The 13,832-nt window shown below is 42.6% G+C and overlaps 1 protein-coding gene across 1 annotated transcript in view; it reads left to right on the top strand.

Moving 5' to 3' along the window:
• Positions 1-13,832, top strand: part of foxn3 (forkhead box N3) — a 91,807-nt gene that overhangs the window by 34,462 nt on the left and 43,513 nt on the right. Inside the window, exon 2 of the mRNA XM_023347881.1 lies at positions 4,848-5,447. Within this exon, the coding sequence (XP_023203649.1) occupies positions 4,866-5,447 (582 nt within the window). The 5' untranslated portion in view covers positions 4,848-4,865. The remainder of the gene's footprint in view (positions 1-4,847; positions 5,448-13,832) is intronic.

The raw sequence follows: 13,832 nt of genomic DNA, 5'->3' as shown, positions 1-13,832 counted from the left end.
TACTGCTGAAACTCTCCAAGAACCTACTGTACACGCACCGGCGGTACAGTAATAATAGCAACAGTCTGATTTAAGTGAGTGACGTTTCCAGCGGAGAAAGCCATTTATTGTAAATGAATGGTGTCTTTTAAAGTCCGTACGCTCGGGGTGCAGAGTGCAAACAGAAGCAGCGTGGTGCCAGGGTCACAGAAAGAGAAAAGACGCACTGTACTGACTTTGGCTGCCTTAAATTATGCCGGTTTGCTCCGAGTTTCACAAGAAGAATGTGACCGACGGATCAGACGGCGCGTGCTTTTCTAGTCCGGTGCGCGCGTATATGCAAAACCGGGGAAAAGCGAGGGGAGAGAGGGAGGAACAAAAACCTCCTAATGTGGACACGCCAAAAAGAGACGAACACAAATCAAAACAAAGCACGCAAACACAAAAGAGATCCAGAGAATGAGGAAGACAGAGAGAACAGCAGAGTCCCATCTGTCAAACAAATGTGAGGATGCTCCTAACTCACACACACACACGCCCACACACTCTGATGCACACACCACAGCAAGCATCATTTAGTCTGAACTTGAGCGATATCTGCATTTGTCCTTTAGCAGTGGCTCCTCGGGGGCCACTGTAGAAGTTGCATGGAAGTTTGTTTAGAGCTGAGCAAGTGTGTTAAGCTTTATGAGAGCCCATGGGAGACTCTGTGGCGCGCACACATATCTACACGCAAACATGCAGAAGCTCAGGCACGAGGCTTGGGCGGGAGCTCGCGGTGGCCCCAACCAACAGTGAGGAGTTTGTTGTCATAGCAACAGTAAAATGAGATGACTTTACTGTCAGCCGTAATGTTTCATGGCCCCCTTGCCGCTATGGCAACATAACAAGGAGGAGGAAGAGGAGACGGGAGAGAAAGAGAGCATCAGAGGCATCTCTGCATTCCGGTGAACTCCTACCAGGAACAATGTCACTGCGATGTCCTTTCTTCCTCCTCAAGACAAACACAGTCAGAAACACACCACCCCGACAAGCCTGTCAGAAACAGGCATCAACACACACACTCACACACACACTCACACACACACAACTTGAAAAGCCTACCAAACGCCCCCCCTCTTCCACCTCGCCCATCGCTTTGATTTGCCCGCTCACTATTTTCAGCTCCGGTGCCATGTTGTCACCGGGTCCCAATTTGAATTCATTATGCTCAATGTCAATATTGGTGCAACAACGGCGTACCTCAAGACAGGTACAGCTTGTTGAATGAGCGCGCGCGCTTGTCAGACAGCGGGAGAGGCGAAACGAAGAGGAGGGGGGAGGAGGAAGGAGAGACGAGCGAGATCAAAGAGCCGCACCAACTCCTGCTAAGCGTTTTCCCTTCGCCGTGGAGACGGCGGGGAAGCAGCGGAGCGGTGGGGTGAGTGACTGCGGGCCGGCCCCGGCTATATGCGGCGGCTGTGCATCACAGCTCTATATTTAGCTCAGTCCTTCCACGACGGCCTGTCAACACCGCTAAGCAGCTATCTGTGCTGATAAAAGTGTGAAAAACGGAAGATAGGTGGAAGAGGAGCAGACACATAGGAGGGGAGGAGGAAGGAAAAAAAAAGGCAGACGAGAGTGGAGATGAGTTGTTTTTCTCTGTCGCCATGGCGACGTGGCAGCCGGAGCTGTGGCGCGCTGACAGTTGTCACGCTGCGGCCGGTCGCCGTGGGTGACAGCTGTCAGTCAGCGGCGCAGAGTGAGGGGGGACAGATCGGCCGATGATCACCTTGGATTAGAGAGCGATCGCAGCATACAGAGACGGGCCAGAACATATCGAGGCTTAATCCTCATGTCCTAGTGGCGCTGCTGTGTGCGGCTACCTCTGTGTACATCCATGCACTGATAAAACAAACTGGTAGAATTCAACCCAGATAAAGGGTTGGTCTCTATCTGCATTTCTGTACGTTAAATACATTTTATCTACTTGCTTAAATGCATTTACTCAACTTCTCTAGTTGTGCATTATTCTGATAATTTTGCCCATCATGTTTGTCCTTCTACTGAAAAAAATTAATAAATAAATCAAATCCCTGACAACCACAGGTTGCAGTTCCAGAGAATCGGAGTGGACTATTGTCTTTCCCCTCGTTGCTTCACGAGTGAGTTTTCCGCAAGCTCCCAGTTCATTGATGTTTATATAATTACACGCATCTTCTACTACTAGAATATGCAGTTTGGTAAATATCACAGTACTATAACTTAACTAAAAGTTGTCAGTGCTTATCTTCTTAGGGCTCAAATGTAGAACCCATGCAAATGGTTCAGCTATGGAAAATAAATACATCTATTGTTACCACACCAACATGTATTTAATTAAGAAAGCTGCATCTGTCTACATCAGCTGTTTTGGAGTTTCTCAGTGACATCTTAACCTCCACTGCGTGAAACATTTTCTTCTGCATCTACTGCAAACATTATTTTACAAATGAGAAGATTATTTATTAATCGATAAGTCAAGTTTATTTGTACAACACATTTCAGCAACAAGGCAGTTCAAAGTGCTTTTACATCATAAAGAAAAACATGAGTAAGAAGTCATAAAAACAGCATACAGTCAACAGTTAGCTATTTATTGCTGCGCTCGGCTGTTTATTTTTTAAATTGTCGAAACAATGGTGACAATTCACAAGGTCTGAAATTGTTGCGTCCCGATTTACTTCACTTCACTTTACTTCAGTCTGCGTAAAAGACATGAGAAAATGTGACTTAAAGATGTCACGTTAACTTGTTGGCTTCAAACTGAAATTCTTTCTCAAACACACAGACTGTCTGTCACAAGTCTTACTTTTACTGAATAGCATTCATAACAAAACAGCTTTGTTTAAATTACGTTTTACTATTCAGGGCACCGTGTTCCAGCTGGGTTCTTATTTGTGTTGCGCAACGCTCTCATCTTCCGAATGTGAATTGCAAATGCTAAGTGCTGGCAGCATAGCGTTCAATTTTCAAATGCGGTCAAGGGTATTCGGTCGGTGGGATTTCATTGATTGTTCTGAGGTTTTATCGTTTTTTGGGAGACCAACAACAGACGTTTTTAAAATGACTAGCGCGACGCGTGGAATAAGACAGAGTTTCTCCTCCCAGAGCCACCTGACTAATGGCTGGTTCAGAGCGGACTGGGAGGGGTTTACATATGGATGGAGCAGATAGACTGAACACAGCAGGCTGCTGTATCGGATCCATAGCATAAGCGTAGCTTTACGGGCGAACCGGAAAATCAATTTTATACCATCCATAGCTGACATATGTTTCTCTGTTTGTGACAAAGGTGCCAAATCCCTTCTCACAAAATCAGAAAACGTGGACACAAAAGCTATAACTGGCTGGGAAAAGTGAGAGTTTGTCTAGTAAATTGGCTAAATATGAATACCAAAATGAAAATCAGGAGTATAGACATTATTATTTTCTTCGTGAACCTGCTGCTTTATTCAATTATGTTATTAAATATAACATAATTTCAGATTTTTGTATAATTTTTGTCCAGGTCAACTTAAAAAGTGGGCAATTATTGCTGCAGAAAATTTGAGCCTGAGATCTGATATTAATGCTGCTGTTTTGATAGAATTGACCAATATTTAACTTTTTAAAAAACATTTTATTACTCAATTAATCGTCAGAACTAAACGCGGAGAAGTAGTATTCAGTTTTTATCCTCCACTAATCTAGAACAGGACTGAGGTTTGAGATCTCTGCTTCCAGTTAATAAAGTCAGACCCACAATATGCTGTCTGCCTAAGCTAAAAGGAACAAATGATCAAACTGTTTAGGTAGGATTTGTCTGTAAGGAAAGCCAATATTTTGGATTAAACCAGTGTTGAAATTCACAGTTACAAACTAATATCCTTGATCATAACATAAATATTTCATTGTTTAAATTGAATGCCAGGCAAAACTCCCTTTTACAGTGTATGTGCTTTAGCTTTCATTCATGTTTGTGTGGGTGTTGCTTTATGCGTAGACGCGAGCGCGCGCGCGCGTGTGTGTGTGTGTGTGTGTGTCTCTGTTCTCAGGCTCCAAACGGGTAGAGCAGATTAGGTTTTAGCTGGAGCTGCTGCCGCGCGCCTTCCCACAGCTGTCTGCGCTAGAGGACAATCAAAGGCCCGGTTACGCGCCTTCTTCTGATTGTGGTCTGAAGCTCGGGCCCGTTCCCCTTCAATTACCGCGCTCTGCCTGCGTGTAACGAGCTCAGCATTGCTCTTATGTTGGCAGGATAATGGTCTGATTGGAGCAGGGATGGATTTGAACTCACACTTTAATTTGTTTCTTTTCTTGGTAAATTACCCCCGATCACGATCATGTCTCGTCACAGATATCCCGCTGTGGAACTAAGTCTCATCATTTGGACGCCGTTTCTGATGTTGTAAAATCCAGGAATTTAAGAAGGGTTTCTTTTCTGCTCTCAATTATCGCGCCAACCCCTGACAATTACATTTTCTCATGCTGCAGAGATGTTAAATCACCGGCACAGTTTCTGAGGCCCCTGCAACCATTAGACCTTTAACGGTTTTCACGTGTTATGACAGCAACCCCGTGTAATGTCAATACTGTGCTGTTACACTGGTAATTAGAGGGGTGGTTGTACAAGGAAAGATTTCCTCAGCCGCTGAAGCACTAAATTTGCCACACCATTCGGAATTAGACGGAAGGCCTCGGAGGGAGATGATAATGCAGATTTTCCCTCAGATGTAATTCTGCCTAATTGCAAAAGTAGTCAAAATCTCCTCCTTTTTGACCTTTAGCAAAAGGGAAGGCTTAATAAAACACAGACAAGCTGACCTTTTTTCTACTCTTTTCTGTTTCCTCCCACCTTTGTTGCTTTGCAGGAGTGAGCCCTGGGCTGGATGGGACCCACCATGCCCCCCAGTAAGAAGGCCCAGAGCCCCAGCAGCGGGGCCAGCGCTTCGCAGGGCATGAGCCCGCCCTACCGGCAGGGCGACCCCGCCACGGCGGCGTCCGAGGCCGAGGCGGCCGACCTCTCGCTCTCCCTGTCCGCCTCCTTCTCCAAAGCCGAGGACGAGGAGCTCACCAGCCTCTCCTGGCTCCACGAGAGCACCGACCTCCTCAACAGCTTCAGCCACTCCGGGCTGCGTAGCGTCTCCCCTCTGCAGGATCCCGACAGTCAGCACCCACGCTCGCCTTCCTCCTCGTCGCCGTCCCCGGACGACGCGCTGCTCGGCGACGCGCACTCGGCGTACGACCTGGCGACGGGGGCCAACCGGAAACCGCCGTACTCCTTCAGCTGCCTGATCTTCATGGCCATCGAGGACGCGCCCAACAAGCGGCTGCCGGTGAAGGACATCTACGGCTGGATTCTGGAGCACTTCCCTTACTTTGCGAACGCTCCAACGGGCTGGAAGAACTCGGTGCGGCACAATCTGTCGCTCAACAAGTGTTTCAAGAAGGTGGACAAAGATCGCAGTCAGGTAATGAAATCAACAATCCTTTATACATAGGTCCAGATTAAAACCTTGGGTGTGTTTATTAGGTTTTAATCAAGTGAACTAAAATGATGGGAAGGTTTTGAAGTTGCAGGTGACTTCTCACATCAACTGTGTGAAATTGTTTTTTGTAAAAGTAGACAGACAATATTAGTACATATGTTGGGAAAGTGAGCAGAAATGTCCCGAATACGCTGGAATGAGATGCAAACTCTTTTTCAGAAAAGTTGAGCTTATTTTTATAGCACATTTCAGCAACAGTTCAAAATGCTTTACACCACAATAACATAATTATGAAACAAACAATAAATATTCAGGATTTGTCAAGCGCCATAATCAAAATCATCAAGGCAATATACAGTACATACATGCATATTGATCAATGTTCCAATTATTATGACTCAAAGGCAACTCTAAGCACCTGGGTTAAGCCTTGTTTTGGTTGTTTTGCCGTTTTCTGGACGTTTGTTTCGGATTTGTGGTGCATAGAAGCTGAGTGCTGCTTCTCCACGTTTGGTTCTGGGGATGACCAGAACCAGAAGACTTGAGAGGTTTGGAACGTTGATACAACAGCAGCAGATCTTTAATTCTGCTGGGCCATTCAGTGATTTATAAGTAGAAGTATGTTAAAAGTATTTCCTTAGAGCTACTGGGAGCCAGTGGAAGGACATTTGAACTGGGCTGATGTGCTTTTTCTTCCTGGTTTTAGTCAGAACTCGATCAGCAGCTTTCCGAATCAGATGCAGCTGTCTGATAAACTGTCTATGCAGATCTAAAAAGTCCTATGCGGTGGCATAATAACATTATTGTTTTTGAATAGTATTCATAATTCTTAAACATTTCAATATATTGTCACGTCACATCAAACTCTAACGTGTTTTATTTGGATTTCATATGCTAGACCAACACGTAGTAGCAGATTATTGGAAAGTTGAAGGCAAATCAAACATACCTTTCACAAAGTGTTAGAATTAAACATTTGAAATGTGGCATTTAATCACTTTGATACCCATTAAAAAAACCTGAAAAGAAGGTGAAAGATTATCCCGGACAAGCCCCCAGTTTGTTTCGGCCAGGCTCTAGGATCATAACAAATAAAGGGAAGCAACGCATATAATAATTTAAAAACTGATTTATTTGCCCAATATCATGGCTGGCTGGAGAAAAAAGGGAAGGAAAGGGAGCACATGATGAGAACAAGTGGTGGATCTTAAACTGGATCTGAAGCTCCTCTGGAGACACTGACCAGCTGCCTCCAGTTCCAAAAAGCACAAACTAGGAGCTCTGCAACACAGATATGTTACAGAGAGGCCCAGAGGAAAGGCCTTGGGCCTTGGGGCAGTCAGATGACACCAGATTTAGTGATTTTATTATTTTTTTAAAGAAAAAAAAGGTCATTTTGTCTTACATGCTAAACTCTTGTTCTATTCACTACGAAACATGATGGCAACCCCTTCTTTTTTCTGCAAAGGTTTTATAATTTTTCTTTATTATCTTCAAAAATAAAATTAAATGGAAGCCTTTAAAAATGACAAAATTCCTGAAAAAAATTACGTTTTTTTTAGAAGTCATGTAACATTTGCGGCTCTAAACGAGTCTAATTCAGCTGGATTGGAGGCTAATATGGATCTTAGGATCGCAAAGGTTGCAGATTTCAGGTTTAAATCAAAGCACATTCATGTTAGAACGGCCTAGTCAAAGGTCAGAGTTAAATCCAGTTGAGAATCAAAGAAGAAAGGGTAACAGTTACACTTTTAGCATTAACAGTTGTGCACTACTTTGTTTTCGTCTGCTAACTTGTATGCAACTTGAGGTTGTAACGTCACGCAACATGAAAAAGAGCAAAGAAAAACTCTCCATCTTGGAGTTAAATACAAAAAATACTTGGAGGTCATCTTAACCTTCCTGCTGCCCAGTCCACCCACCCCCTGCTGGACAGCAGAGGCAACAACAAAATCCACCAAGTAAAATCTTGTGAGGGGAAAAAGGGAAAAAATTAAATAAAATAAGAATTAATTTGCTGATGAAAGCCATCATGCTTTCAAATATTCGCTCTAATTACAGCCACAGTCATCGATTAAGAATTTCAGTTCATCCACTGGTTTTTGTTTTGTTTTTGTTGTTGTTTTTTTCATAAAACAACCCTAACCTATAGTCACTCCATCATGTGCGGTTAGACCTCATTTCACAGCCAGACGGCTATCAGCCGCTCGCAGACACATTCAACGTGAAGTCAAACACATTCTGTATTTTGTCTACAGCTGTACCAGAATCGGCCTTATCAATAGTTGATGATCTCCGCTTTCATAGTTCTCTTTCACTCTGACGTTCTGTGCCTCCCCGGTGGGAAGAGCGTTTCGCTTTTGATTTAAGTCTTGATGCAGCCCTTTAATACTGGCTTTCCCGAGCAGATTTTTTTTCTTTTTTTTTTTTGTGCTCAGGGTAAACTGGGAGCGAATCCCTCTCTCAATTAGTGCTAAATTAATACCGCAGGATTTAATAACACAGATGCCAACAGCCTTTAGATCCCGTCCTGCCCTAGGGGTTGTTAAGCAGGGTTGGTGGGAGTGAAAGGGTGGGGGGGTGGGGAGGGGGGGGGCAGCGAACGACGAGGATCAATGTTCTCGCTGATGGAGATTACACCAGAGGAGAGGCGACTGCTTCTGCTGTCTGGCTTCTTTGACCAGAATGGGATTTGAATCATTTGTGTGTGTATATATGTGTGTGTGGGTGGAGGCGTGTGTGTGTGTGGGTGTGTGTGTGTGTGTGTGTGGATAAACAAAATGGATGAAGGATGGCGAAAAGTGTGTGTTTGTGCAACGCACACGCCCTCGATCTGTGCTGTCATCTGGCTCTTGACTACGACGGCCCAGAGTTTCTCTTGTATACATATCTCCATAGTAACAAGGTTGCAGTTGACATAAAAGTATGCTGTTGCTGTAGCAACGGGGAAAACTGATTTGGCTTTACCGACTTGTATATGCGTGTGTGCGTGTGTGTGTGTGTGTGTGTATGTGCTTCAGAGGTGTTGAGTAGGGAGAAAAAAGAAAGTATATGTCCTCCTCTTACGTGTTTGTGCGCAGAGCAGCTTGTGGAGAGGTGATTCTGGCAAGGACGGCTCGTCTTGTCTTCCTGTCACTGCTCTCTGCTTAAGACAGCATACTCATTAACCCCTCAAACCCTTCCTCTCTCTCTCTGTCTTCTCTTCTTTCTTTCTTTTTTCTTGCACACACGGGGCAACTCTGACGTGCAAACAAACAAACACACACGCACAACCCCTCTCCCCCACCCAAAAACACGCATGAGTGCGTAAAAGGGGCTTGAGCATGCGAGCGCCGCGTCGGTGTGGAAATGAGGGCACATCTCTGCAGACTCTTACTCTACCTGCCAAGAGCCCGGGCTTTATCTGAAGCCGCAATTACAGAATCTCTGTAATTTCACTCAGACTCCTGCCCTTTTTTTTTTTCTTCCAAAAGCTTTTCGCCGAGAATATCTGCATGTGAATACACCTCTCTCTCTCTCCTCGCCTCTACCTGTTTATTTCCTTTGAGCCGAGCGTGCAATTACAGGCTGTAAGATATGTTTCTGTTATACTGCATTGTGTGTTTTTTTTTTTTTACTTCCTTCTCACTGTTGGAAGAGAGCGAGGGAGTCGCCAAAGGGGATGGGGGAGGTCAAGTTATGGTTACGAGGGACAAATCGAGATCGCGCTCATGAGGGGGAAAGAGGATTCGTGAAAACGGCACCAAGTTAAAATTTCCAGAGGTGGAGAATAATACGCCAGTGGCCTATTTGTTCCAGTGGCTGTATTTCTGGGTCATTCCCAGGCAGATGACAAGATGGGGGTCTGGTTCGGAATAAAGCGCACTGTGCCGCGATGCGTTTGTGTGTGTGCGTGCGTGCGTGTGTGTGTTTGTGTGGCAACTCAAAGTTGCGAGCGTGAGAGCGAGCGAGCGAGTCTCGCTGTTGCCATGGCTTTGTTTACAAACAGGATTCTTCTCCTCGCTGAATGACATGCCTTAATGGCAAGTGTTGTTGCCCTCAGTCTTGTGGATCAGTGCCGGAGATCAATGTGGTAACGGAGCGACGCGCGCACATGCCCAAACACACATCGACGGAGTCAGCGATATATCTCTCAAAGCCTCTTATGAAATCTCAGCAGAGAGAAAGGCAGTTTTGTAATCCGAGACGCGCTGTGAAGTCTCTCTGCGTCGCACTTAAGTGTGTCACCCCCGAACTTGACCTCACCCTCGTTCAGACAAGAGGCGCTCCTTGATGTTTTTATGCTTAAACGGTTACAGCGTTTCAGGTGAGGGTGAAATTGCCTGGGTAAAAGTGTTTTTTTTTGTTTTGTTTTTTTTATTACATCTTGCCCACCAGAAGACTGAAACATGTAGATTCTTATTTTTTTTCTAAATGTCATACATCTGCTATTTCTCACAGAGATTGCAACATGTTGTCCTGCAAGAGTGCCCACAGCTTTTTCCCTTGTTTGGTGGAAAATGACTTTGGATTTTGGGACCCTGTTTCCAGTCGTTGGTTGTTTTCCAATCTTTTAACCAATTCACATTTCTCTATAATAAGAAAGCTAAATGCATTCAAACATTTATTTTCCGGCCTTCCTACCCTCTTAGTCTTGCATAGCAGGAGCAGAGGCGACGTCACACTGTGTGCAGCTGAAGAAACAGGATTTTACAAAGATTTATTTTTAAATTGCAATTTAAAGCTTGCTTGTCACATGTTAGTGATTAGGATGGTGGCTAAGGCTGTAGGGGTGTAATGGTACAACTTGTCCCCAATGAGACAATAACGGTCCACGAGAATGAGACGTCATTGTAGCAACTGCTTTCGGAGAGCTAGCAAGCACTTAGAGTAAACGTTTTACAAATGGCCATTTGGGTTTCAAAAACGTGCTTAGTCAGCGTACAATTCTCCAGTTCGGAGAGGTGGCGGACATCGCATGACAAAATCGCACTTTAATTTAACGTCATTAGCATCATTAGCAGCTAACGGTAGGGTAGCGGCGATATTCTTCCAGGGCTTCATGTCTAGTCTGTCACTTTATTGCCGTTTGATTCGCACAAACAGTTTTAAAAACAATAGAACTGTCAGTCTTCTTAACTGTCAGTACACCTATCAGCGAACATCACTGTCTTATCCTCAAGATCAGCACTTAAAACTTAAGAGTCAGTTGGTTACAGTGAGACTGACTTCACTTTGACGAAAACGTTGCTGCGTTTCCTTATTGTGAGATCTCACACCTTTGAGATCTCGTCACAGCCTCAGACGTTAGCGTAACTGAAACGTTGTGGTGTGTGTGTGTGTGTGTGTGTGTGTGAATTCCCCAGCATTTCCAACTTCCTACTTGTTACGCGTGAAAAGTCTTACTCTCTTAATCTCTTCTGCCATTAGTGCCACAACAGGATTCCATGTCCTAAGAATGGCTTTCTCTTTCTCTTGCAACTTCCACGCTAAAGGTTGATAATAGCACGACCTTTAAGAGCTTAGGTATGGTGCGTTCACTGACCAGTTTAGCCAGATATTGTGCTGATTGTCCTGAATAGCCCCTCAGTGCGTCTCTAGTGCCTCTCATGTGAAACGTTTTGAAGCTGTGGGCAACATCTTCATAAAAAAGGGAGTACTTAAGTTTCATCAAGATCTTTATAATCTCTTTTATTCTTTTTTTTAGACGAAGGTTTCCGCTGTTGCAGTCGAGAATAAGAACATAGCCAAATGATCTTAAAGTAGTACTTCATAGCATCTGTAATGCAGAACAGACAGATGGATGAATCTTCAGTCCACCCCTTTGTCGAATAAATTAGATTTAACTGGACTTGCTATAATTTAGAGCAGGGGTGTCCAAAGTCGGCCCTCGAGGACCGACTTTGGACACCCCTGATTTAGAGCTTTACACACAAACGTATTGAACAAAAACCCAGATTAAGGCAGTTGTAAATAAAATAAAAAAATGTCTTCAACTGCAGATTATCAGAGCCAGCTGCTGTTTCCAGTGAAAGAGCTCATCCGTGCTCTCACACCTGCCCGACAGCAAGAAATTTAATTAACCACACAGTAAACATAAGAAAGCATTTAGTGCCTAATTAGACCGGTAGTAAACCCAGGTGTCGGTGGAGAAAGGGTGTTAAAAATGCTCCTTGGTGCTTGAATGAAAGACGACTTCCTGTCGATGACCGTCACTGTTGACTTAGATTTTAAATAAAGTCGTCGCTGGTTATAGAGTGTTTATGAGAAGTATTCAACCCTTTGTATGTTTTACTCATTTATTGCTTTTACAAATCAGTCAATATAAATAAAATGTGGCTTTTTTTTTGATAAATGTACAAATATAAATGTGGGCCTCTGTTGAATTGGATCGGATCCAACCTTTAAAAAGTTTGGAAATTTATGCAGTCGCTTGTTTTATGGCAAATATTTTTGTTTAACTGTATTTATTTTGTAGAAATCTGGTTTTGTTTTGACATTAAAGCTTCTGTTTTTTTCTTTTACTTATTTTTTTTACTTGTTTTGTCGCAAAAGCCAAATTATGTTGATCATGACTGATTTGTAAAAGCAATAAAAAAAGGTAAAACATTCAAGGGAGTGAATATTTATTTAATAGGCTCTGTAACTAGTTCAAATTCATAAATACTTTATTTATCCCAAAGGAAAATTAAATAATAATAATAGTTAGATCACTGAACATAATCATTCATTAAAGAGAATTCAGCAATTGTCCAAATATTGCAAAGCTTCAATTACAAATGGGCAAACATAAAAAATATAAGTTTATGGCAAATAGAGGACTGAAATGTAAACAAAAAATGCATTTAAAAACATTTTTTTTTTTTCAGTTCAGTGATTGAGAAGTTAACTTTCCCATCAACATTTTGTCGTGTTAAAACCACCAATTTCCGTGTATCTTAGATGGACTTTGTGATAGACCAACACAGACTACTGCATAGTTGAGAAATTGATGATTTAAAATTTTGTAAGAAATAAAAATCTGAAGATTTGGCTAGCATTTGCATTTGTATATAACCCCCTTTAAAGTAACCTCACAAAGTTTCTGGAGTTGTCCTTGCACTCTAACATGGACATGCGCTGCAGCTCTGACTGCTTGCTTGTAGCCAATGTTGGCCTGCAGACAGATGAATCATTTGACCGTTCTGGGGTCATTTTGCAGAACAGAAACCTTCCCGCCCATCATAAAACCGCCACATAGAGCAAAACAGCCAGACTCCGACTGCTGGCGACACTTTGACATCGGATCACTAAAAAAGTCTGCGCTGTGCTCTCATCATCTCCCACCTTCAGCAAGTCAGACTGTCTAAGTTTGGCTGTAGGCAGTTTGGGTTTTTTTCTTCTCAGTTTAATGTTTATGGAAATGATTCCCTACCGTAAAGATCTAATTCTGAATCTTTATGACAGTCTTTCTTCTCAGTCAAACATCCTCCTCTATGTATTTAGGAAAAACCTTAAAGAAATGTGAAAACTCCTGGTGGCTCCTTATGACATATTTTGTGTCGTCGGATGTCGAAAACCTCGTTGTCGCCATATGCTCCTTCTCACCCAAAGGCTGCAGTTTAAACATCTGTAAGCGGCTTCAGTTCCACATAAAAAAAGCAACATATTACCAAGTATTTAGGAGTTTAATTCAGTCCAGGTTCGCTATCCTTTTTTTTTCTACGCCTATTTTGGCTGTGATGTAAGAAAACTTAGCAGCAGTTAAACTTTACGTCTCACCAGATGGGCCTATTGTTGGTACGAGCTGAACGAGGACAGACTGGATTTGACACTGGAAAAGTTTTCAGTCCCTAAAAACATCTGCAGATTTTGACAAGCAGATCATTTATGTGGTTTTTCCTAAAATGTCAATAATAAAGAATGAATAGTGAGACGAATCTAATCATACAAGTCACATTAGAACTTTACACTGCAAAAACACAAAATCCTACTCAGTATTTTTGGTCTAGTTTCTAGAGCAAATATCTTAGTAGGCTTGAAATAGAACAAAATACCTTACAAGTAGCTTTTTAGCAAAAATATGGTGGCTTGTTTTAAGTAAATAATTCCTTAATATTGATTGTTTCAATTACAACATGGAAAAAATATCTTGTTAAAAGTGAAATAACCTGCCAGTGGAAATAGTACTTTTTCATCAATATAAATTATTGGCTTTAAAAAAGCTCCTATATTTTGCTAAAAAAAGTTACTTTTAAGTTAATTTTATCTTATTTCAAGTGTACTAAGATATTTGTACTAAAAACTGGACCAAAACTACTTTGTGTAAGATTTTGTGTTTTTACAGTGCACTTCCATAACCCTTCTACTTTACAAAAAGTCACTTTTTTCTGAATAAACATTAAAAAT

Source organism: Xiphophorus maculatus, chromosome 15, assembly GCF_002775205.1.
Source record: "Xiphophorus maculatus strain JP 163 A chromosome 15, X_maculatus-5.0-male, whole genome shotgun sequence".
NCBI lineage: Eukaryota > Metazoa > Chordata > Actinopteri > Cyprinodontiformes > Poeciliidae > Xiphophorus > Xiphophorus maculatus.
The sequence above is the reverse complement of the archived record's forward strand: the minus strand, read 5'-3'. Positions and strand labels throughout refer to the sequence as shown.